General features: G+C 42.4%; 1 protein-coding gene across 1 annotated transcript in view; it reads right to left on the bottom strand.

Annotated features, from left to right (window-relative positions):
* The window catches only part of cacna2d3 (calcium channel, voltage dependent, alpha2/delta subunit 3), a 32,250-nt gene extending 9,661 nt beyond the window's left edge, over nucleotides 1-22,589 (bottom strand). The window contains exons 1-14 of the mRNA XM_061070220.1: nucleotides 22,465-22,589; nucleotides 20,616-20,697; nucleotides 17,000-17,116; nucleotides 14,986-15,045; nucleotides 10,790-10,952; nucleotides 10,088-10,219; nucleotides 8,327-8,387; nucleotides 8,072-8,222; nucleotides 7,868-7,942; nucleotides 7,648-7,737; nucleotides 4,889-5,002; nucleotides 3,743-3,821; nucleotides 2,409-2,542; nucleotides 1,929-1,946 (exon numbers count right to left, since the gene is read on the bottom strand). Of these exons, the coding sequence (XP_060926203.1) occupies nucleotides 1,929-1,946; nucleotides 2,409-2,542; nucleotides 3,743-3,821; nucleotides 4,889-5,002; nucleotides 7,648-7,737; nucleotides 7,868-7,942; nucleotides 8,072-8,222; nucleotides 8,327-8,387; nucleotides 10,088-10,219; nucleotides 10,790-10,952; nucleotides 14,986-15,045; nucleotides 17,000-17,116; nucleotides 20,616-20,697; nucleotides 22,465-22,589 (1,401 nt within the window). The remainder of the gene's footprint in view (nucleotides 1-1,928; nucleotides 1,947-2,408; nucleotides 2,543-3,742; nucleotides 3,822-4,888; nucleotides 5,003-7,647; nucleotides 7,738-7,867; nucleotides 7,943-8,071; nucleotides 8,223-8,326; nucleotides 8,388-10,087; nucleotides 10,220-10,789; nucleotides 10,953-14,985; nucleotides 15,046-16,999; nucleotides 17,117-20,615; nucleotides 20,698-22,464) is intronic.
* Nucleotides 22,590-26,595: the final 4,006 nt, after the last annotated feature.

Raw genomic sequence — 26,595 nt, 5'->3', positions numbered from 1 at the left:
AGTGCTGGATCTGCCTATTTATTCAGATCAGATCCAAAATTGAATGGGTTCTTCCTTGGGTCATGCTCCACTCCTCCACAGTGGATTTCAGTTCAGTGGTTCTAAAGTGATCTTGCTAAGTAACAAACAAATGCAAATGAAAACCAATCCTCCCTTGTGAAGGTAAAAAAGTAGCAGCGTCATGACTTATAACTATAACTAAACCACCAACAAAAGCAAAAAGTCTCACTCAATCTAGAAATGTAAGATTGACTCGAGCTTTAAAACAACAGAGTTTACTAAAAATAAATGTGTCCTGTAGAATGCACGTCTCCAATGTCACAGCCGCCCTGATGTCAAACCTGCACCGAGCCAGGCTGGAGTGAGGCTCAGGACAGGGTCAGCTGAGGAGGACGAGGGCTGACATAATGAAGCACATGAGGGCTGTTAAAGTAGGTCTGCTATTCCCTCACCTCTTGAGTCGGCACAGCTGAGCGTGTATTCATGCTACTGTGCGTGTGTGTGTGTGTGTGTGTGTGCTGTTGTTCATTTGTGTATGTCCATGCATATGAAACAAACGAGCCGTGAACTGTGGTGTGTTCTACCTAACTTGACAAAATGAAGAATGGTGGCTCCTTAAATTCATCACAGCACACAATGGAAGAGAAAACTGGAGTGTTTAAGTCCACACATGCACACAAGCTCACACACGCACCTGTGCACAAACACACACGCGCACACAGGAAATCCACAAATGCCCAACCACCTCCACCTCCATCTCTCTCCCTCTCTCTCTTTCTTGCTTGGTCTCTCCTCCAATGTCAGTTTTATTATAGGCTTTAGGAGATAAAATGCAATGATCCACAGAATGATGAATGGTGTGTCTGAGGCTGAGATACAACAGCACACACTCCAGAGGACAATCTCCCAACCCTTCTGTTTGTGCGAGTGTGTGTGTGTCTGTGTGTGTGTGTGTGTGTGTGTGTGCGCGTGTGTGTGTGTGTGTGTGTGTATGCTCATCGTCTCCATACAGGAAAGTAGTGCAATAAATGCCTGTCCCCTGCTTCTGCTCCTCAGAGGAAGGAGTCTCTTCTCATTTTAGGGAATGTTTGAAGCGTAATGTTGAAATGTCGGGACAATAAGCAGCTGGTTATCCTCCCACTGGTCACTTCTAATTCACACCAACTAACCCTCTGGTCCCAGTGTTGTCGTCTGACTTTCTAAGTTTAAAACTATACTATCTCAAAAATTCAACCGATGCTTTTACAAAAGATTAAACTTTATTAATACAATAATGACAAAGCAGCTTTCAGTCACACACTAACGTCTGCATGGATAATCTCCTGAAATATTCCATAAAGGCTGTATGTGAGAACGCAAATGTCCAAGTCATTTGCACCAGATATTTTCCAGAATACTGAATTTTCCAGAATTTAGACGTCATGATCTCCCCAGGCACCACCCCATGCTCAACTGATCCACATACAGTATTGTCCTGCTGTGGTGAACTCGTCTGACCTGCATAATCTGCTGCATTCGGTTCGGTCTATGTGAAAGGCAATCTTCAGAAAATATTCAGTCCAAAACTTTCTGGACATTTACCGCTTTTGTTCGGGTTAGTTAGGGTCAGAAGGATCACCCAAAAACTATTATGCGTTAATTAACGAAATCAGATGGAGGGATGGGACATGTGTCAAAAAATGTGCGGATTCAGATCAGGGGGACGATCCTGGAAATTAAGATTTTCACAAAACTCTGAGGTAATAATTCATGGATCTTGATAAAAGAAATTCAGGCATATTCAGGGGACGGATATTTGTGAGAAATCTGGTGCAACTTGAATGAGTTTAAAGGGACTGCTGGACCTTGGCAGAGGCTTGCGCTGTAATCTCCATTACTTTGACTCCAACTGAGAGCACACTGAAATCTGATCACATGCAGATACTTACTTTATGAGCCTGTGAGAGCTGAAATGAAAGAGAAGACACATCAAAATTGAATCGTCCTTTGAATTAAAGTCAGCACTATCTGCATTGACTTTGTGGACACAGATGTACAGCGGGGGGGAAGATCCATGCAGATTAACGGAGCTCGTGATGAGGAATCATTGCAGCAGCACAAAGAGTAATGATGAGGGAGCAGACGCACACATGTGCACTCTCACTGCGCAGTGCAGGGGTCGACTACATAACAGGAATACCTTACAATTTACTAAAATGCAGAAAATTAACAACAAAAAATACAGCCTGGGAAATGACCTGATAGTGGAACCTCTCTGTTACAAGTTCATCGCATTTGTTAATGTTCTGGATGAAATTACACTGAGGCTCCTATTAGAAAGCATGCTAATGAAATGTACCCTAACTAAGGATTTATATCTTGGACACTCACACAAAAAAGTCATGACACTGGTTATATGACACACTTACAGCACTGTCCACATAAGCTTCAGTCCACACTGTGTCGTGCTCGTGATCGATCACCTTCGGTCGACTCATGACGTGAAGGTACCGCATCACGTTCTCCTGAACGTCTGCTAAGGTGGAGATCTGACTGAAATATCCTGCAATAAAACACACACACATGCTACTGATAAATACAGAAATCCCTCTTACTGTTTGTCTTTCTGTCTGTAACTCGATAACCGCCTATCTGATGAAAGTTGAATTTAGCGGGTCTGTTATTGAGGACCCACCAAGGTGTTGTGTGGGTTGTACATTTTTTTTACAATCAGTGGTTGTTGAGACCCTAACCTTTGACCGTCCAACTGTGCTTTACTGCTACCATGATATTTTAGACACATCCCTTAAATGGCGGGATAACGTTGACATCACAACATTGCTTTACTCATAATCCTCATAATGCAATTTGTAACAATGCAGCGCAGCAACAGACACATTTAAAATGGGCAAAAACATAGTTAAGAGTCCTACAGATAAATCTAGCAAACTGTGTGTGTCTGTGTGTGCATGTCTGTCATTTGATTTTCTCAACAACCTATTTCTTCAAAATGTGTTTGTAAGTGCGAGGCATCAATACAGAAAAGTTACCTTAAGGGGGAAAAGACGTATTTACTTTTTAAAGAAAAAGTCACAGTAACAGAGTAAAACAGATTTTTAGCCTTTTTTTTACTGAACTAAACTGGGTTTTTTCACCAGATTCAATCAGTTTGTTTTGAGGAGGAGAAGCACTGCGGATCATTTGTGGGAACCACTGTGGAGCAGGTCTCCAGTGGTTGAGCTCAGAGCGACACCAGAGTCATTTGACTCAGTGTCAGCTCCTGCTGCTGCTGACAATGCTTCACATTGGACATGTAAGGTTGTTTCGCAGTAGGGGTCTGAGTGGGGAGGGAGGTTTGGGGCTTGTCTCCCCACGATCCCCCATGTGATCTGTTTTCCTGGCTGTGACTTTCCTTTCCAGAGGGCACTCATCCAGAGCGCTGACATGTCGGAGCCATCAGCAGCGAGCAGCCGAGGGGGAGACAATCTGACAGGAAGAGGGATTAGAGGAGATTGACCCCTGACCCCTCAAGTGCCACTTCATTGCCTCTTGGCAGAAAGAGCCTGAGCCACCACACACCTACACACACAGACACACAGACACACGCGCAAGCACGCACACGCACACACACAAACACGCAACGCAACCAAACCACATGGATCCCAACACATCCCTAACCTGTCACATTAGTGCACAGAAACACCACATCGGGCCTCATTCCACTCGCTGAAGCTGGTTATGTGTTTATCAAAGAGCCTCAAACCTTTGTTGGCACAAGCCATCCATTTCAGGTTATCAGCAAACGCCGACTCTCGTCCGATCAGGTAGGGGAAGATCCGCACCTGTGCAGGGGACACGCAGATGTGGACAGATTCAAAGATGGAAGGATAAAACAAAAGATGCAAAGCGATGCGTCTCCTCAGTCTCCGGCCTTATCGTCCCGTCCTGATTCTATCTGCGTCAGGAGCAAAGAGCGGCTGCATGTTTCTGCATCCTCGTGAGGGGACAGAGTTTAGCTGCTTTTCCACTCCTTCTGTTTCGTTTACAGTGACTTGTGGATTCCCCCCCCCCCCCCTCCCCCAGTTTTCAGTTTATGCTGATAAATTCAATTATTTTTCTCCGGTTGGGGGTTGGGCACGAGGGCACGTTCCACTGTCCTTATAGAGAACGCTGCGTGACACTTGGCCAAACCGGTGCGGCTCATTGGCTCCAGATGCTTTGCTAAGCATAATGCGTATAGAAAACACTGAATGGCTGCCATATAGCGGCCCTCGGGGTGTTTGAGGGGGGGATGGGACACCCTGCCAAATACTGCCCCATACGCTGCCAAACACTGCCAACACACATATGCTCGGCAGAGCTGAATAAAAGCCCCTGAGCTGTTGTTTTAACTGCTGTGTGAATAGCACAGCAGTCCATTTGATTTCAATTGCTTTTTAGGGTCTGACAAAGGATGCCTAACAAAAGAGTTGGGACCTGGAAGAAGTGTTGAGCCGAGCGCTTCAGGGGAGGGGGGGGGGCACGAGGACAGGAGCCTCTGAGGCTGAGCTGCTCGTTCCTGCTCCGCCCTTGAAAGCACTTAATTTCCCATGTTTTATTTCTCATGGGGCAAATATTGCCCTGTAATGTGTCAAAACGTAGAAAAACATCACGCCGACACGGGGTTTTACATTACAGAGTTAGTAATGAAGGACGAAACCAATTCCTCCAGACGTCAGAGGCAGAGCTCCAGCCGGCATATCGAGTATTAAAATGTCCATCTATCGCTGAAGCAAGAAAAGTGCAGCGCAGGCGGGAAAATTCTGAGAAGGACGCGGGTAATGTTGAACATTAGGTACCCTGTGGGACAGGAAGAGAGAGAGAGAGAAAGAGAAGGAAAGGAAAGAGAGAAAGAGAGAGAGAAACTCACCTTTCTTTCTGGCCAGTTGTGCCTCTCGAAGACGTTGTCGTACATTTGAGTCGCCCCGTCGGTCACCAGCATTATGGCCTGGCTGCACAAGCTGCCACGACCAGTCTGATTGAACTGCAGAGACACACACAGCACGTGGGGATTAATACAAAAAAACATTATAATTTAAAAAAACTGTTATACTTATGTTTTAGTTTAAACTTTTAACAGCGATATCAGATATGGTGGCTGTGAGGCCATCGGTTAATAAAATACCGATAATGTCTCTGTAAATAAACTTGAGGAATGTGCTCCACTTTATTGTGAGGGAAGAAGATGCATGGTGGTAATTAAGTGGTTTATTGACCTGTAACATGGAATGTGGTGAGAGAGAGAGAGAGAGAGAGAGAGGGAGAGAGAGAGAGAGAGAGAGAGAGAGAGATAGGAGTTTGTCGAGACACACTCACAGACTGAAACCTGCTGAGTGCTGCAGCACACACACACACACACACACACACACACACACAAATGCAGTGCATACACAGAAATGAAATGAAGCCACTCGTCAGTCGTGCAGTGTATTGCAGTGGGGATAGAGCGAGTCGTTCACTGACCAGAAGGTTGGTGGTGCACTGTGGTAGATGGCATAACTTTACTGTAAAGCACTTTGAGTCATCATGACTGAAGAAGTGCTTAAAATAAAAATAGAGACCATTTGAGATTTAATGTGAACTCACAACGATTCTGTAACAGTCTGTCACACATCCCAGGTGCATTAGTTAAAGTTAATTCTTGATTTAATCTGTGATTACGTTCTGGCCAGCCAGGCAAATAAATGCTCCGGGGGTCTTGGATACGAAGTCACAGGTTTGAGATCAACAACAGTGGTGATTTTTTGTACCAGACATAATTATATAAAAATATATTTTCCTTTATAGTTTATATTTTTATTAGATTGTGTTTAATCTCATACTCCAGGAGCCAATTTTCGCTAATAAACTTCATCCGTTGGGACAGGTTGTGTGGAGCAGGAGAGGAAATCAACACTTCTACCTCCAGATACAAAATATTGTGCTGACTAACATGGTCATTTATGAAATTTGAATGTTATACAGTATATAATGAATTGTTTTGCTTATAAGATCATTTTTTACAGGTAGAACTTAAAGCATCGTCTGTTCTATCCGGGTGACCCAGTGAATCATGACAGTGAACCAACATGACCCAGTAAACCCAGTAAAACTAAAGTATAGCAGCCAAACGCGATTCAGACAGAAAAGGTCAAAGCAGCCGTCTGTGGGTTTTTCTCATCAAGCTCAGGAGACAGTTCACTTACAGTAGAGGTTCAGGTATTTCACCTGGACTTTTATATAAGAGGTTTCACATGTGCTCTCCCTCTTCTCTCTCTGCCGCAAACTTCTTTTTCCTCCTTCAAGGTTTTTCCCCCTTTTGCACCATTCAAAGGATCCGCACCTCCTTAGCCCTAAACAATCTGTATTGCTTTAACCATGTATTTTGTTTTAGCCACATTTAGTTTAATAAATTGTGCAGTTTCAAATGATTTCTTATTACGTTTCCCCACACGAGCAAGAGAAAGAGAAGTGGGCAGTTTCTGAAGTAATTTCTGGAAAAGTCTTCAGTCTATGTTTAAATGTGTTATATATCATTTGTTTCAGTATCGTCCAGAGTGTGGAAATATAAATGTCACAGATAAAAGATAATGAGCAACAGGGACATTTTAGGACTCGATGTTGATAAAATCTAGAAAATCCTCAGCTCGTTCTGCTTCGGAGCCAATGTTCTTCCTCTGAAATCCTTCAAGAATCTGTATTTCATAATCTGTGATAAAATGTGGTGAAATATTTTATCATAGTTTTGCTGTTTTCTGATTCTTTCTTATCAGCCCCCAGTGAGAACATGTTGTATCACAGCTCGGCTCTCATTCAGTTGACTCAATGTAAAGAAATGCTGCAGTGCTCTGCAAGAGCATTTTCCTTTCTTTGATCCGCTCCACGATATAAGGCTGCGTTTTGACTTGACTCACTGGGCAGCGGCACAACAGTGGATTTCGGAAAGCGTGCTGCTGGCTACCTGATTACCATATTCATTGCAGGGCTTTAATTAATCTGACAAATGCAGAGGTAAGAGCTGCTCACCCTCTGCTGCAGCGGCGCAGCCAAAGCTCGCCTGAAAGCAGGGAGATAAAAAGAGTGCGGCGCGGCTCCTGGCCTTATCTGCTTTGTGTTCCAATCAGCCACGTTATTAATCATTGACATTAATTAGAGCCATTAATCACGCTTCAGAATAGATGTGTCTGTGTTTGGAGGGCGGGATGGGGATAGCACTGGAGCGTTTCAACAGGCTTCACACCTCCCAGACGCTCAGATACATTTGACTGGAGTGGTGCTGCTTTCTATGATTAGTTGAGAACAGGCAGAACATGATTCAACACTGTCACTGGAAACAAATGTGGCTTGTAAAATGAATGTTTTCCTAATGTTCTGGTCAAGTGGAGCCTCAGAAATACATTTTGTTGCGATATCCCAGCACACGCACACATTCATTACTTTCTTCTAAAGTAATCAATAAAAAAAACTATTCATTTTGTGAAAGCTCATGAATAATCAACACCATTGTCACATAATCAGTAAACAGAAAACAAGAATTTAGATGATCTGCTTCATGATAAATAATTTCAGTGGAGAATAGACTGGGCAGATTTCTGTTCGAGCAGCGTCCTGATTAAACTGACAGTCCCAGTTTACTGTAGTGGAACTCACATCACTCAGGATTGTGAACGCTTCGGTCAGAGCTTCGCCCAGCAGCCCGATCCCTTTGGCAAACAGCTTGTCCAGATGTTCACGGAAATGCTGACAGATAACAATGAAAGTAGGAGACCAAAAAAAAAGACAACGGTTTAAAACATTAATCACACAAATTCAGCCTGATGAAAAAAAATCCACATGCATTAATCACAAGTCAGTTTGAATAGAGACTCACGTCTTTATTGGTTCGGTCGGCCCGCACCAGCGTGCCATTCAGACAAGGCTCCACATAGTGAATCTCCTGATTATACTGAAGGAATATAAACAGTATTTAGATAAAAGAGAATTAAAGCCTCAGCACGAGTGTCTCCAAAATATCTCAAATTACAGAAAAATGTGACTGAGAAGAGGATGTAACTACAGTTTAGGTAAAACTTACTGCAATTATGTTGAAGAAGTCGTCATCTCCCAGAGTGTCTAATATGGAGGAGACGGTCTGTCTGGCAATGGTCAGCCGCAGTCCTTTCATACTTCCACTAACATCCACTAAGATAACCACATCCTTTGGAGACGTTGCTGCCTGGATATACCTTTGATACATCAGAGTCAATTATACATCAAATCCCAACTTTTACCATTGTGATAATAATTATAATTTGTGCAACAATCTTTTCTCCGGTGTGTGGAGGCTCACCACTTTCGATTTCTGCAGTCGAAGCCGATGACGCCGTGTTCATCTGGATGCCACTTCACTCCTGCAGAGGAGATTCAGGAAAGAGAGACGGAGGCAGAATATAAGAGTTTCACAGTTTAAACTCGGACACACAGGATATTTGATAATCAAGATTATAGCAGCCGCATCAAAGTTCATTCTCTTTTTTTTAAATTTCTTCTTATCACGATCAATTTATTTTAAGTTTTAAACATAAACACAATGCAGATATACAGCAGAAACTTAACACAGACTGTAACATACAAATCACATCAAACACTATTATAAAAACCTTAAACGCAAGAAAAAAGATCCACCATTTTTACATAAATATTTCCTACACAGCACCTATTATTCAGCATTTAGAGGCCTTAAGTCAACTGTTCTATATAAAATAAAAAACTGCCACATTGATCCATTCACTGAGAATCTTATCTTTTCAATCTTAATTAAAAAACATGACAGGCTGCAGGCCAGATTGTCTCATGTAAACGGTAACAGCATTTTAAGCCAGAGGGGGTCAAAGTGATATTGAGAAACTGGAGGCAAACATCACAGGCACATTCCATTTTAGATCTTGTAGAATAAACTATATATTGTATAAAAATTGTGCAACACAAATTGTATATGTTAACAGGATGAGTTTGTTGAGATTCTACTGTATAGACTCAATATTGCCAGAATTTCTCCTGTAACAAATAAATTGCCTGTGTATTGAAAGCCTGGTACAGTTTATTCCTCTGAGTCATTGACCTCCACTGTTGTCCAGAGTCAATTAAAAAGACATCAGCGGGCTCAGGAGCAACGTGTTCCTTCATAATGATGAACACACACACTGTAGTTTATCTTGAGTGCAGCCACACATCCACCATCCAGCTGCAGTAAATACAAACAACACATGTGGCTAAGAATACTCCCTGACAAAGAAAACTACGTTATTTAACCCTGTTATAGAAAAGGTTGATGAAATCTATATGCACTGTGGTGTGTAAAAAGTGAAAGTAGCCTATATGTTATTTTTTTATTTTTTTTGGTGGGGACATTTTTTGTCATTCATGGTACTTAAGTAAGAACCTATAAGCATAAGAGGAAAAAGTAACATGTTGAAGTTATTTTTGGCCTTTCATCTAATTCGTCGACAAAAAATAAAATAACATTTCACATTTTTGTGTTAAATGCAGTTACATTTTTATTGAAACTGAAAACACATCTATTATCTTCGATAGAATCTGTCCAAAAAAGCCCGGAAGACTCGGGTGTGATTTTAGCGTTTCAATGAGAGTGTCTCTCTCATCTCTCCATTATGCATTTCTTCTTATAAATTAAACATATATACACAATCTATATCATTAGATTCATTTTATCTCTGTGGCTTCACTCCAGAGAGCCGGGTTTCACATCTGTGATGGTCTGATATCTCTGAATGGATCTAGCAGCCACACACTGCTCCTCACTGTGGCTGAAGGTCCACGCTGCCAAATGCTGATTAATTACAGTCTGTATTTATGCATCCTCTCTGATGGTCTGTAAAATTACAACATTAGCCAAATCACCCTTTTACTTCTCCTGAATCATTTGTTCTGATTTTTTTCTCTACTGCGCTGACAGTTGATAGCTCCCATGGGACGGTCCTTTCTTTTCAAACACACACCACACACACACACACACACACACACACACATAGACACACACACACACACACACACACACAGACACACAGAAATATGAAATGGCAGCACTCACCAGGGTACTGCCTGAAGAAACCCTTGGCGCTCCCAAAGTACTGCCAGATGAGCGTGGGGTCTTTCTCAAAATTATCAACAAACACTCTATTCAAGGCCTCGGACCAGTAAACTCCGTTCACTATGTCAGGATCTGAGGAGGAGGAGGAGGGAAAAGAGACAGGCCAATGAAATGGTGATAATGGTGATCATGGTGTTCATCCTGGACCATCCTGCACAGTGCACAGTCGACCTTTGTACCTTATTGACCCCCCACCCACAAAGAAAAAGGAGATTTAGTGCCTGACTCCATCATCCCCTCCCCTCCTGCTGCTGGATGAGCCTCCCTTTGTGCTGCGAACACGGACTTATGGAGAGTCCATTACAGGCAAACAAAAGCGGCCCGGGCGACACACAGGGAGAGGTGACACACTCTGTTATACAACAAGAGAAGAGCCAGCAGCTTCCCAATGAGCAACATCTTTCCCGGCCCCGCCTCCCTCAGCTCTCTTTCTGAAGTCGGTGAATTGTGTGCTTTCTCTTTCAGCCCGGACAGCTATCGATCCCCCCCGAACTCCACTTCTCCCAGACGGTAACACTGATACAGCCTCAGCCACCATCCCTCTCCCTTTCACCTCTCACTTTCCTCCCCCCCTGTTCATCAGCCCGCTGTAGTTAAATAGCCCCACACATAATCCTGTCCTCTGGCTGCATGGTCCCTCACCTTTGTTGTACATGTTGGTGGGCACCTGCACCACGCTGAGGCTCAGGTTGACCGACAGGTTATTGAAATGGTCGTTGGGCTCCAGGAGGAACTCTGCACCGAGCTCCACGTTGTTACCTTCCTCGTCCACCTCGTTTATCAGCACAGCGTTGAAGTATTCATACTGAGGAGAGGAGCCAATGTGAAGGATGTTAGAGACACTGCAGTTGCAGCAAGTGTAGTCGTGCATGAAACTCAAAACTATCAATTACAAGTACAGTTTTCATATTCACAAGGACAGTGTTCTACCTTATTTATCTTTCTGAATCTGCCTTACAAATACTCACATGTCCATGTACACTGGATGCTTTCTGTTGCTTTATTGATTCCTCCTGTAATTACTGTTCATTATGAGATCCCTTTCTTTTTATGATTTTATTGCACAGTATGTAACGGGACACAAAATCCACAGTCCTCACTCCAGTGGCAGATCTAAGATTTTTCTAAATCAGTTGCCATAAAGGGGACACAATTTGTGCTGCATGATCAATAATATCTCCAACATCTATGTTCAATTCCTTTTTAGTGATGTGAAAATTTAAGTCCTTCCTGGGTTAATTGTTTGCTCTATAACTTTGAGCAAAGCCAGACTTCATTAAATATATTTGGGAAATTGTTTTTTGTTCAAGAACATTATCTACTTCAAAAAAACTTAGAAAATTAAAAAATCTTAACAAATTGTCATAGTTATTGTTAGTTAGTGATTAGTGTATTAAAATTAGGACTACTAGCAGAACAGGGGCACTTCAGAGGCCAATCAGATTTCAGCTGGGGCCAGTTCCCTCTTAGTCCAACCCCTGGATTTGCCCCTATACCTCACTTTAAAAAAACTTATAAAATTCCATTTTTTTTTCAGATTTGAGGCTCAGTGATAATAACAATGAGGGAACCATTATAATGATTCATGTAGTCTACATATGCCCTCACAATAACAAGCCATGACATAAGAAATAATAAAATAAGACAGCTGGCTTCTAAAGAAGGATTAGAAGAAAATAAGGCAAATGGCACAATAAAAACTGAACATTTCCATCAATTTCCTATCAGCTACAAATAGTTTTTCCACAATATATAATTACTATCATGTACCATCAAAAAGTAATACACCGAAGCAGGTTAGAAGCATTTGGGTTTCAGCCTCTTGCTCGAGGACATTTCAACATGTGAGCGGTAGATGAGGAATTAAAGGCTGTCTCGCTCGACAACCTGAGCTACACCAACTCTTAATTAACAGCCATTAAGTACATGACAGTTTGGAAATTTCATGTCAAAGTTTAGTCAGCACCATTTTTTTCTAATGCCTCCATTGGTGAGAATGTACATGAAGTATTGCAGTTGTCTATGGTGTCTAAGAATGTGCCCGGGCAGCTTCACGGGTGCCAGAGAAAAGTCTGGCCTTTCTTAAGTGAAACCCAACCGTGCGTCTGTCCTGTCCTTCACTCTCTGTACTGCTGCACGAGAAATACTTCCACCCGTCTGAGCAGCCTCTCTGTGGCCTCTGGTCCTCAATGTCTGCGCGGAGAGAGAGAACGAGAGGGGAGCGACGGAGGTAGAGAGGGGAGAGATGGGTGATGGACTCTGCAGCATCACACTCGGGGGAGGCCGCGCAGGCATCACCATCAAGCAGCCCCTGACAGCTCATACCACGCCTGAGCAGCTCTCTGACGAGCTGCGGTGGGGCGGAGGGGAGGAGAGAGCCGCAGAGGGCGGAGGAGAAACGTGCACCCTCAGCAGAAGTGATGGTGCTGTGGAGAGGCACGTTAACCACCGGGGTTATTACTGAGGAGCAGGCCATGGGACACTGCAGCTCTCCGAGACGCCCCACTGACTCTTACACCACTGCAGTTATCTGGAGGCCCTGCAGCAGAGAGCAGCCCTTCACTGCAGACTGCTGGGCCTGTACTGCAGAACCAGGCTCCAGTGGATGGAGGTGGTGGAGGTGGTGGGTCTCAACCAGTGCTACTGAACCCTTTAGGTTTAACAGGCCCTGTTCTTACATTACAATTAATATCATCCTTTCCATTCTTCACTAGGAAGACTTTTTTAGAGTTGTCGTTTGATTAAGTACATGTTTAACTAGGGAATTTAATCAAATGCACTTAACTTAAAAACATTTGCATTATTATTTTAAAACACTTCTAATCAGTAGCATAAGAATGTAAGTAATAGAATGTATTTTATTATGTTAAGAAACTCCCATGGTAGCAGTCGGCCATTCCAAAATAACACACTTTCTGTCCAATTGAATTATTTTTCATTTCTAACGTACAAAATATAAAGTTAACAATGATTCCTAAATTACACAACAAAAGGCAATAATAACTTTTATTCTGATGTTGCAAACTGCAATGTAGAAATGTAATCTCATTTAACATAAAAAACTACAGAATCCGACTCCACAAAAAAGGACTAAATTCAAACGTGTTTATTCCATTGGTCTGCACCTCTTTCTTATTTGAAATGCTAAAACAATAACCTCATGAGCCACTGCATTCCTTCCTTACCTTTAAAGTATAATAGAAGCATTTTCTAGGCCCACATAAATGTTAAAAACCTGCACTTATAATAATAAATAAATATTACAACAGATACATTTCTGAAAAGCCAACTTTCTGCTGCTCCATCAGACCTGACCTGCACACCCTTGAACCGCAGACACCCGGGTCAATGCAAAACACCCGACTGTGCTGACACCCAGCAGCCGAGATAAGGGCGGCGGGCTTATCTCCTCGTGGTCAATGAAATGGTGCATGAAGAATGTGCGGTGTCAGAGGAGGCGAGCTCGGCTAAATGATGCCACAAGGAGTAATATTATAGCATCACATCATTACAGCAGGTGGATATTGAATTTTTTCTTATTATTTTTTACACCCTTGAAAATGAAATTTCAGTGATAGGCCTGTGCTGTAAGGCTACCAATAAGTGACAATAAAAAAGAAGAATACAAGAATTGTAATCATTTTTTTCTATGCTTTATAAAAAATACCTTTATGGTTCGAACATTATTTCTCTCCAGCAAAAAAGAGATTAAAATATAACGTAACTGTGTTAATTTAATAGAAATTAATTTAACGTAATTTTTTGATAACCATGTCTTAAAAATATATGAATCATGTAAGTAATGCCAGTGTATTTTACAAAGTGAGTCCACAGTAACGTTATCTGATCTGCAATTTATATATAAAGTGACTTTATATTAAGAAGATGGAAACCTTGTTTTATTAATAGCACTGTAAATATAATTTAACAAAATGATGCAAAGAGAATAAATAAAGTAATCAAATAAAATAAACATATATTAAGAACTGTAATTGTGTGTTCGTAGATCTGTTACAGAAGTGCAAAGAAGAAAAGTGTTGGTTAAAAAAACATTTCCTTTAAAACTCTCATTTTCAATCAGATTCAATTCAGATTGGAAACTCGCGTTTCCAATCTGGAGCCATGAGAGTGAAACAATGCGCCGCGTAAAAGTGTTCCATTCATCTTAGTCCACAGAGAGAGAGGGGGGGGGGGGGGGGGGTAGAGGGAGCAGTAACAGACGACAGGAATGCTGCATTACCTCTGCAGAGACACTCAGGCAGCTCTGTGCGCAATGAGAGTCGCACAATTATTTCCTGAGCAGATTCTGGGGACATGAGCGGATCCTGCGAGGTGTGATTAAAATTAAGAAGTGTCCCACGATTCTCTGCGCGTCGGCCCATGTTATACTGCAAAGACTTGAGCCACTGAAGCATTAGATATCTGCAGAGATAATTCTACACATGTCATCCTGCAGCTGAGCCTGTGGTTTTGCGCGCAGACGCGTCTTTGTCCAACAGGCCCGCAGTGTTCTTTTACAGTTGCTCCGTTACTGTACGTGGAACTCAGAGATTTGCTTTTGGAGATTTGTTCCAGTGAGTAACGACAGCAGGGCGCCGCAGCCTTCAGTGTGTGAGGCTCAGCTCATTAGAGGAACATTATGAATCACAGCGCTGACAGCACATCAGGGTGAAGGACGATATTAAAGACTTTTAAGGCCTATTACCCTTCTCTCACCTTGCAGCCGCTCCTCCCCTGCCCGACAAAAAAAAAAAGGATCCAACCCGGTCTGACGCAATGACACATTTTTTAACAATTACGTCTTCACTTTTCTTTTCTATTCTTATTTCTCCCCTCACCTGCAGGTCTGGATTGTCCTCGTGTTGATGGTGCGCTTCCTCCGCCGCCTCCACCAGCCGCTGCGGAGGGAGACGATCGGTTAATTAGAGAACTGCTTTTACGCACATGATTAAAAGTTATGTAAACAGTTTATATAAATGTAGAAACCACCATTTCCCAATGCCCTTTTAAAAACCTTATATAAATGCTACTATGGGCGTTTCAAAGTCTGCTACCATCCTTCCAGAAGGCCTCTATAGAGCATCTCCTTCGAGGAGTTTCTTTTACCCTCTGCTGCTCTTGGATTTTCTCAAACTTTGCTTTGGCGCTTTGTTATTTCCTCATCTGAGCAAATGTCAGCCCACTGGAGGACCACAGCCAGGGCGTACAATACAATCTGGGTGAAGTCAACATTTGCTGCCCAAGTGAGGAGTCCCCCCCCCCCCCCCACCAGGTGTGAAATGACTGATGGAGGGGGGGTTCCCCACAGTGCACCAGCAGCAGTAACGGTCCATGGTTCCTCCTGTAATAACTCGTTTCAGGAAAATGTGCTTGACTCTGTGTTTCCCACACACTCCGGTCACTCTCGCCTCCCGTAGCCGAGCGGATATAATTAACATCATTCACATCATGTGTCAAAATAACTGCAATACAAACACAACGCTGAGCCGCGGTGGCCACGTTCAATTGACCTTGTGGCGCAGAGATCTCCTGTCGTCAGCAGTGGAGAAAATTAAATAAAGCCGTGGAGGAAATGGGAAGTTTTCTAGTTCTATTTGCTGGTGCGTAATTTTCACCTTCAACGCTTTATTAAGGTCAAGGTCTCATTTAGCTTTTTTATATCAAGAGCAATAATGACGTCATCGGTTGTTACGCATGTGCCGTTGAGACATGAGAGTGTGTTTTTTTTATTTTTTTTTATTTGTAGGCCAAGTCAATTGCTTTCACATGGTACAAGGTTTATTAAATTAAGCGCCCTCCTGCCAGTGTAATTTATGGAATTGGTCTGAATGGTCACCCACATGGGATCAGGCTGGGAGAGATAAACGTTATCATTACCCAGCAGTCCCTGCGAGGTGCAGCATTAAAATGGTTACAAGCTCCTGAGGCTGCTGCTGCTGCTGCTGAGGCTCTGACTCTGACTCCAGCTCAGACCTGGACTGAAATGAACTAGATGCAAGAGCATGTTCCAGACGGACCTCTGACACTGGCAACCAGGACAGAAATCATCTTTAAATACAGAGATCTTTACATTACATTAGCTCAGAAACTCAGGTAATGCCCTAATTCCCAATGGATTTATTGGACCCGTTAAGTCAAATTTCAACAATCGATCATTAAAATCATAAAGTTTAAAGAAAGGTTAATATGACTGAGGTGCCAAAATGCACAATAGTAAAAGATAAAAAGACTGATGCAGAATGACGCTGCACTGAGAGCCACTGGATGTTACAACAACTGTACAATAAGAGCTATTAGCACAGTAAGTGAATGAAACAGGCACAGATGCTGCAGCTCAGTAATGAAAGGCTTTAGAAGTGTAGATTTGTAATCCCACCCCTGATTAACATAACCACAGATTCGGTTGTTTTTCCTTCATTGAACCATGTAAATGGTCTGTATTTTATAAAACAGTTTCTCGTCTTGATGACCACTCAAAGGGCTTTACTGTACAGTTTTGCCATTCAGCCATTCACACACACACATACATATGGCACTTTATCTGCATACATCACTAAAACACTGATGGCAATTTTGGGGTTCTGTATATTTGGCCAAGGGGACTGGGATCAAACCTCCTACCTTCTGGTTAGTAGATGACCCGCTCTACCTCCTAAACCACAGCAACCCCAAAATAAGAACAAAGACCCTCCCTCAAGACAAAAATAAAAATAAAAGCATTATATAAAACTCTCCTCCATCTCTGAAGCTCTCCCCCACACCCTGATCATTTGAATACAGTCCCTTACCCCTGAAACAAAACGAGAGAAAAGAGAACACACACATCCTTTTTCAAACCAGATGTTAACTCACCCGGGTGGCCTCTGCTTTTTTGCGGAACATCTCCTCCATCTTCACAGCCAGATTTCTGACCAGTTTAACTCCATCAATTTCTTCCACTCGGACTGACTTTTCCAATTCTTTATATTTCTGAAAAAAAACCCACAGAAAACAACAGAGTGGCATTGACACAGAGGAAAACTGAAAATCCCATGACACTAAAAACATTATGGAAGTTTATAGGCAATTAGCTTAAGTACATATTTAAAAAGAAACATAAAATAAGACATCATTTCATCACTTCAGGGGGTCTTAAAACTTTCACTAAATTCTAGTAAGTCAAGGAAAAAAGAAAGCACATAGATAGCATCTTTGTTTATTTGTGTGTTCTGCAACATGCGAGCGGACCACTGCTCCACAGAGATTGGGAACTGCTAAACGTGGCTTCTCAGCCTTCACATGGTGGCTGACAAGCTGCAGCCAGTCTCAGATGATCGGCTGATAAAAGCCTCTGCAGCACACAATGATTGATCGTCTTTATCTGGTCTCAGTCATTGGCTGCACCCGCCGCGTCTCCCTCCCTGATTGGCTGGAGAGGGCCCTGTTGGGTGGCCGTTTGGGGGGGGGCTCTGGAGGCTATGCATGGGAAGAGGGTAATTGAAATGGAGTCAAAGCACAGGAGAAAGATAATAATGTGTCAAGCTCGGCTGATTCTGGGTAATGAAGTACACCTCACATCGTGCTGATTCTGCTGGATGCACAGGACCTCCAGTGATACAGAACAAAGCCCGCCACAGCTCCGAGGAATATAACGTTACATAATCCCACACCTGCCCAGCACAGACACACACACACACACACACACTCGCCTGATGAAAACTAAAGCATGTTCCTCTCTCCCTGTCCAGTCAGCCACATCCCAAACACACACATGTCCCACAACCTTATCTAAAAATAAACCCAAACCACAATGGGCTCAAACACATTACAGGTTTTGTGCATGGAACGCACAAAAAAGACACACACTTCAGTACATGAGGCGACAAATTACCTACTGAAAGGAAGAGTGTGGGCTCGCAGTGGAGCAGAACAGTTCATTTCACGCCTGTCCTCCTCGCCTCAGCACCCCCAGTCCCCCAGTCACCCTCCTCCTCCTCCTCCTCCTCCTGACTCACACTCCTCAAGTCTCAAGTGGAGGTTAAGCCCCATCCATCAAAAGCAGTGATCATGATTATTGATCAGAGTAGTGACCAGTGCATGAGTGAGGTCTGCCTGCCAGCGGCAGCCTGACGAGCCACAGTGTTTCCCCAGTTTGGCAAAAAGTCCTATTGGAAGCGAGTAATTCATCATAAAAGAATCTAATGATCAGCCTTAATGAGAAGCCCCTAACGACCCGTCACTTCCCTCACAGCTCGCTGCTTTGTGCTGACTGGCTCCGCACAGCTTTCTGCAGACATGCATCCATGAACAGGAGCATGGGAAAAGTGCTTACACACATAAAAAGGGAAGAAATCTGCAGAAAGTGACTTTGAACAATGATACAATTCAGATTTGGTAACAAAGAGAAGAAAGGGATACATTGTGCTTCAGCTTCGATCACACATTTGCACTCAAATTTTGAAATGAATGAAATGTCACCTCAGAGCAGGGAGGTCCCAGGTTTGGAGCCTGGAGCCGTTTTCTAAACGCTGTTTGAATGCTCTCCCCATGTTTGCGTGGACTTCCTCTGGGTGTTCCGCCTTCCTCCCATCCTCCAAGACAGGCAGCGGAGCCTTTAGAATTAATCCTGCTGCTGCCCTTCCCGGAGGCGATGGGCTCCGAGCTGGAGTTGGTCCCGGGACGTGGCGCTGTGATGGCCCATAGCTCCTAAAGCAGAGAGGAGACGAATGAAGGGAGAGAACGGGAGATACAGACAGATTGTCTAATCTGAAATGCATCTATACATCATTGATGAGAGCAGATAAACAGAACTGTCATAAAGTGCAATAGATGTAAATATGTTGACGATAAAACGTGAGTGTTGGTGCTGTAGTTTGTCCTGTTCTTGAAATGCATCATTGCACTGTGTCTCTAGGCAATTCTGTAAACACCTTCAGCACAGTGCAGTCGAGTTTGATGCCACAATGACATCTTCCATAGATCTGAGTCAACAGGCAAACAGATGAAATAGATCATCTGAAACTGGACATTTTAGATCATTTTTTAAATGACATGACATCTTACAGGAGTATACATTTTTGCAGCGCCCAGTGTATTTAAAGTCAGTGGTGGTCCTTTCACTGCATTCTCTAAAAAACAAAACAATAGTAATCACAGGCAACGACACATTTAAGTGGATAACCTTATTTAGACGCCGTTTGGTCCGCCTGCTGTGTTTATGATGCATGTGCACATGTGCAACCCCAGGGACCCTGTGGGTTTGTTGTTTTAAAAACTCATTCAGACACCAACTCTTTACTTCAAGTGTAGTGCAGATCCCATTGTTTTAAAATTACACTTAATATGTCACACTGCATTCTGGGGAAACATTGTATGAACCAAAACTACCACAGAGCTGATAGATATTTCTTTATTTAAATATGGTGTTATAATAACTTTTCATGACAGCATCTAGTGTTAAGGCTTGTGCAGTTTGTGGAAATGCTTTTGTGCCTTGTCTCTGTATTTTCTTTTCTTTTCTCTCATTCCGTAAAGCACATTTTTCCATAATGTATCCTAACGACATCATTAGACTTTGAACCATTTAAAAATGCCAAAGGGTAAGAATGAAATGTCTCAAACCACATCACACACATGCTGTTTATTTCCCACATTTCCTACTGTACCGAGGCGCATGAGCGTCACACAGAGCGTGTGTCGTATGCACTGTATCCCTGGACACATCACTGCAGTGCAGTTTGCAGCATTCACGCAGCGGAGCTTCACCTCCAGCTGTTTACTTCACGCTCTCTGCTCTGGTCCTCGTGTAGCAGTTTCCCATTTATCCACCTCTGTCACCTCCGACCACCTTCATAAGCCGCATGCTTGTGAACACAGAGCACACCTCTGCCATCAAGTGGTCACACATGTAAATCTACTGCCCTAGAATATCGCTCAGCCTTTTTCAGTTTTCAGTTGTTCATCATATCACCGCCCCTATACCCACCATCCAACCCCACAACACACATTCAATTTGTCTCCTGGTCGCTTTCTTATCCAGAGGTTGAAACTCTTGACTCCAGAGAGTTGACTGGAGAGATGGGATGAGAGATGAGGAACACAGCCGTGGTTAATGGGCCGTATCAAGTACAAACACATGTGCTCTCTCTCTCTCTCTCTCTCTCTCTCTCTCTCTCTCTCTCTCTCTCTCTCTCTCTCTCTCTCTCTCTCTCTCTCTCTCTCTCTCTCTCTCTCTCTCTCTCTCTCTCTCTCACACACACACACACACACACACACACACACACACACACACACACACACACACACACACACATACTGAGATGCAGGTCTCCTTCTCAGCCAGTCTCCTCTAGAACAACGCATCAGCATTCAGCTGCGACATCAAAGTGTCTCTGCAGTCATTAGAGAGGGAATACAGCCTTACACTACAATGTGTGTAACTACATGACCGTCAGACAAAGAGAAAGATCAGTGGTAATAAGAAGAGTACCTTCTGCAGTAGCTGGGATCCAGAATATTTTGCAGAAATTGATTTAATTTCTCCACCAAATGCTGAGGCCCAGAGCTTTACCCTAAAAAAAGACACAAAATAGACAAATAAATAACACTTCAGCTGAGAGACTCACAGATATCATGGACAAATGCAGATTATAAATGTAAAAACAAATAGGTGGAAAAGTAACAGACTGACTTACTTTTAGAAATAGAAATTATTGCCCAGACTTATTGTCTTTATTGAATATTCCATGCTCTCAATCAAATTTGCTGTTTCAGCATTTTTCGTTTATTCATTCTTCTTTTTTCTGACATGATCCATCCAAATAAAGTTGTCATGGCCCAGTGTTTCGGACCTGTAGGTCCAGACACAGGATGCTTATAATTTTAATGATCTATATTCTGTAAATATTGGAGCATCTTCTCTTTAAGAAGACTCTAACTCTAAATGAAACAGTAGTGTACCTTAAATATGAAATAAAGATTACTGCAACAACCCTTCAGGATACAAATGTTTCAAGACCTGATTTATTTATTCTAAAATTCTTTGAAAAATATTTTCAATAATCTCTGAAAAATTTAGGATTTGTATTTTTCATGTGGTTGAGCTTTCCTACAATATTTATAATTTGTTTTTAGTTGATATTCTGTTCTCTGTTGGTTTGCAAAAGCTTGAGGGTTTCTGAAGTAGCAGTAAGCGTTTTAAACTGCATGAAACATTTGAAAAGCTGCCACCACCGAGTAAAGTAAACGCAGTACATTAATAGAGCTTTTTTGACAATGTACATAGCATATACGTTCCCACATATAGATTTATAAGACTTAATATTAAATTAAATGGTTTGTATTTACAAAGAGCTTTTCTAGTCGTGATGAACACTCAAAGCGCTTTACAGTATAGTGGTTAATATAGTAGTGACATCAGTGTTTTACAGGACATTGTCAGTATTGAAATTCAACTTATGTCTAAGATTTTTATTTTGGGATTTTTCATTGCCAATTGTTGAAGGAAGATCTAGGAAACTAAATCCTGCAGAAGTAAACCAGTGCAGTTCAACAAGCCTGCAGTTTGCCGCAGATACAATCTGATTTACAAAGAAAAACGTGATTTAAACGATTCACACATTCAAAAATGTGTCATCAGTTCACTATATAAAACATTGGCAGTATTCAATTGCTATAAAGGGAATGAGAGCTGTCATTTCAGCTAAGCACATTAACAGTTACTATAAAAGTTTGTAAAACTAATTAACAATCGGCCTGCTCTTCATCAATTCTTTATTATTATCCAGTAAGAAAATAGATTTAGTTAAATGGCTCCGCTGAGAAATGAATCCCACAACAAGTCCAACAGATATAAAAATGTGTATCTTGAGCTAGGCAGAACTAACAGCCTAACACAAAAACCACAATAAAATAAGACTGAAATATAAATATTGTTTTGCTGTAGCAGTTTTTTCAACTCTGTTTTGAATTCCTCCTGTATTTTATTAATCCTCCTGGTTAGTTGCTAAAATCCGCTCTGTAATTATTTCTTTCGTCCCTCCACCACAACTGTCTGAGAGCTGAGTAAAAGCATTAATAAGGCCTGTGTGGGGAACACATCAGTGGTGTGTGGTTAAATTCACCACCATAGAAGAAACTTCATCACAAGGAAAACGAACAACAAACAAACTAAATGTTCAGAGATCTTTGTGTAAAATCCAAATCTCACAACATTCACCTATTTAAATTCCTCGCAATCTATGAAAATGCAAGAATGGTATTCAACCTGCCACTGAGGTACCAACATGTGAGTTATTTACATGTGATGATAAAGTTGCAGAGCTGCTTCTCACACTCACACTGACAGGGGGATTCCTTGCTGGGACCCCGCCACCTCCACCACATTCAAGCCGACGAAGATCCAGAGCAGAGGGAAGCTGCTGCTGCACATGTGGGAGGGAATACTCCTCCAGTTCCCCAGCATCTTCATCTCCGCTCAGTTAAAAATATATATATTTATGTACAGTGGAATCAACAATAAAGTCCCGCGCTCCGGCACCGTGTTGAACCCCGGTGCACCTTCTCTCCTCCGGCAGCACGTACACTACTGTATCTGAGAGAGAGAGAGCGAGCGAGGGAGAGAGAGAGAGCGAGAGAGAGAGAGAGAGAGAGAGAGAGAGAGAGAGAGAGAGAGAGAGAGAGAGAGAGAGAGAGAGCATCACCCTCCATCCTCTGCCATCCCTCACTACCTCCGAAAAGAGGATAAACCCCGAGTCGTGTCTCTGCTGCAGGACGCGCGGGTCTTTCGAGGTGTGAGGTGGGCACAGTTTCTGGAGGGATTCGCCCAGAGAGACACGGGCTGGTGCATCAGCCGCAGAGAGAGAGAAAATCCTGTAATCCTCTGTCTCTAAAACACTGAACTTTTGTTCTCGTCTGCAGCAGAGCAGCCTCAAACTGGAATGAACGCAGACGCTGCATCGCGATGTGCACGCACACACGCCATCTCCTGTCCCCACGCTGCGAGCACACAGATCTACACGCGTGCGTTTCGCTAACAATCGCTGAAGTGTGATGATGTCGTGCAGGAATGTTGTGCAGAGCACGAAGGTGAAGTCTGGAGATGCAGCCTGGTGTTCAGAGAGAGAACTCCCACATAAGATGGCGATAAATGAGACTGCAGATGTTGGGAAGGATGAAGGTTTCAGCAGCACAATGGAAGAAGACAAGTCCAGGAACAGTTTATTCTGTCGGTGATTGGCTGAAATCTGTTTATCACATTAATTCAATTGAATGATTTTATTTAATTGAAGGCGCCAAATCGACAGTTCCCACAACGAGCAAGCACCTGGTGATTGTGGAGAGAAGGAAACATTTTCCATCTAACAGAACCCGATTCAGTTTGTGTGGTGATGTGCCTCGACCGGTTGGGTGATGAGGAGAGAGAGAGAAAGAGAGAGAGAGAGAGAGACAGAGAGAGAGAGAGAGAGAGAGAAAGAAAGAGAGAGAAAGAGAGAGAGAGAGACTCCTCTTTTCGTTATGTAAGACTGGTTGTTAGAATAAAACTAATAATACAACTAATAAGAGTGATGAGGAGAGAGAGAGAGAGAGAGAGAGAGAGAGAGAGAGAGAGAGAGAGAGAGAGAGAGAGAGAGAGAGAAAGAGAGAAAGAGAAAGAGAGAGAGAGAGACTAATCTTTTCGTTATGTCAGACTGGTTGTTATAATAAAAATAATAATACAACTAATAAGAGTGATAAAGATGCACTGATGTTATTAATGACAGCAGCACCAGCAGCAGTAATGACGTATAGATGGCGTCACTCACCAGTAGCTTGATCACAGCTTGGACCTCAGAGACGGTTCCAGATGTGTCTCTCTACTGAAGACACACTTCACTCCTCAAACTTTTTGACCTGGGCAGTAAACCACAAGCTGCACACGCACCCCTCCTCCTCCTCTCTGGGCCGTGATTAGGAGGCGATAATGATGTCAGGGCAGCGGGCCGGATGATGCAGGGGCTGCTGCCCGTCCACACCCCTCCCTCACCACCATCACCACCACCAGCACAGGAGGAGCAGTGTTTCCACTTGACGCTTTTATTAGTTTAGTAATTGCATCGTACATCAAAGTTGTGAGGAGCCCGTACTGTCTGGGACGTGCCGATAAGCCGTCTGCATGTTGGATGACGGACAATATCATCCAGTGTCTGCGCCCCTCAGCAGCCTCAATGCTTTAATGAACCATCAGCAGGAAATAGAAGTAGTTGTTTGTGCTTAGACACAAAAGAAAGTCCTCAAGTTCTTATTTGTAATGACTGGGATACAAGTCCTTCAACAAATGAGTCGATATTTTCTCTATGGCTGCTGCAGCAACCTGTGTGTGGGAGTTTCTCTCGTTGTCCAGCTGGTTGGATTTGACCTCCACCTACAGAGTGTTATAGGTCAAATGAACACAGCTACATCACATATGGAGAAACTTGGTCAATAACTCAGTGTTTGACATGATGTTGTTCTGTCCTGCTGTGGGGTCGAAGATCTCCCGCACAGTGCAGTGCATTGGGGTTTCCAAGTTTGATTATTCCAACCTGACATACATTATTTAGGCCTGACAGAAAATACCTTGCTTTGAATAATAGTTTTTGTCTGATATTTACTTTCCACAAAATGTGAAAAAGATCACTACCCACGTTTATTTATTTTTTAAAGATTTTGCTCCAAACCAGAGGATGTGATAAAATAGGTCGAAAAGGCCCATGACAGACATACAGTATGTACATACATAAAAAGATAAATACAGATGAGTGCAATAAAAACACAAAAAACTGATAAAAGTGCTAACATATAAATTGCTCATAAAATGTAATATTTCGAAAAGGTGTAAAAAAAACACATGATGTTTATGACAAGTACTGGATTTGTGTTGCAGAGTATTGGTTTAAGCTTACATTCTTTTACCCGAGACGTCATTATTATTATTATATTATACCCGATTATCTTCATCTGCTATAAAGATCTGTTGACAAACAAGCTTCCAAACTCTGTAGGCTTCTTCGACGGGAGTTCTTGTCTGTGTTGTCTCAGAGGCAGTTAATGTTTCATCTTGGAATGAGTCGTTTTTTACAAAACTTTAATGTGTAAGGTTCACTCAGCTTTCAGAGGTTACTGTCTGTGCAGCAGCCTGATCTGCCCCCCCTCCAGGTCGCGGTCAGACAACTCTGCTTCTCTCTTCAACTCCACAGATCTGATGACACAACCACTAAGTCAGTAATTTATCTCTGGCCTCAGCTGTGATTAATGTGTATTTTATATTTCTATGTATTTGCAGTTCTATATGTCATTTGCTTCTTCTGTTTTCAACCTATGTAAAATGTGTCTTTGAGCATTGTCGAAAACATAATATTCTTCACAACTGATCATAAGAGTAGAGGGTTTGTAAAACAATGTTATGAAAGGGAGCTTTCAAAACCAGACTGCTGATGAACTCTAAACCCAAACAGTGTTAATCTCCATCTTGACTTGATTGGGCAGGATCCTCTTAGAAGGTGAAACATCGGGCACCTGTTGTCATAACTCCAGGGGCTTAACTTCACCTTGTGCCCTCAGTAGACGGGAATAATACACATCAGACAACCTCCAGCGTCCGACTTATACCACCCAGGGCTGCGTATCCACATTCATATGGTCACATGACGGTAGTGTAATGTTGTAACAGTTATGGTGAAAAGATAACTGCAAAACTAAATACCCTCTGGTATTTTCGAATACCAGAGGGGTTAAATGAGATCTCACTAACCCAAAGAAAACACAATCATCTTCAGGACCAATAATTGAAAAAGGAAAACTGTCTACAAACAAAATATTATTCATCCTCTAATCTATACTTTTTCAATTATAACACTGCATGGAAAAGATAAAATGACGCAAATAAATCCTACAGCTAAGCCTGTAAGCAATTAAAACATAGGTAATAATATGAAAAAGAAAAGCAGGTGTCAAGTGCAACTGCATATATCATAAACTTACTTGTATCTGTTCTTAATGGGATGTGAAAATAATTTGACTGTAATGATGTACAAAAACAGATTTAAATAACCTGTGAGTTATTCTGGGAGGAGGATGATCATGCTCTCCATGACGGGATTTGCATATTTACAACCAGCCTGCGCAGGGACAGTCGGCATTCCAAATTCAGCCTGTAGGTTATATTATATTTGTTCAACTTCAGTGTAGAACTGTGCATCTGTGCTTGATGCCGCATCTTACCATCTTGACAAGTCCCTGCCACCAAAGAAGGAAAGTAGTAGTTTTCTTTTTATGTTAATTGTTTGGCACTGTAAAGACTTTTGGTTGATATATGTTGTCTTCCATGTCCTCCATAAATAAACTGGCTTCAATACTGATACTGAAAAGTCAGAACAGGTAGTTAGAGAAAGTACCAGTAACACATGATCTGCTCCCATCAACCTTTAGCTGGTGAATTCTTTGTTTTTACT

This window comes from Limanda limanda, chromosome 4, assembly GCF_963576545.1.
Source record: "Limanda limanda chromosome 4, fLimLim1.1, whole genome shotgun sequence".
Classification (NCBI taxonomy): Eukaryota; Metazoa; Chordata; class Actinopteri; order Pleuronectiformes; family Pleuronectidae; genus Limanda; species Limanda limanda.
This window is presented reverse-complemented; position numbering and strand designations above follow the sequence as displayed.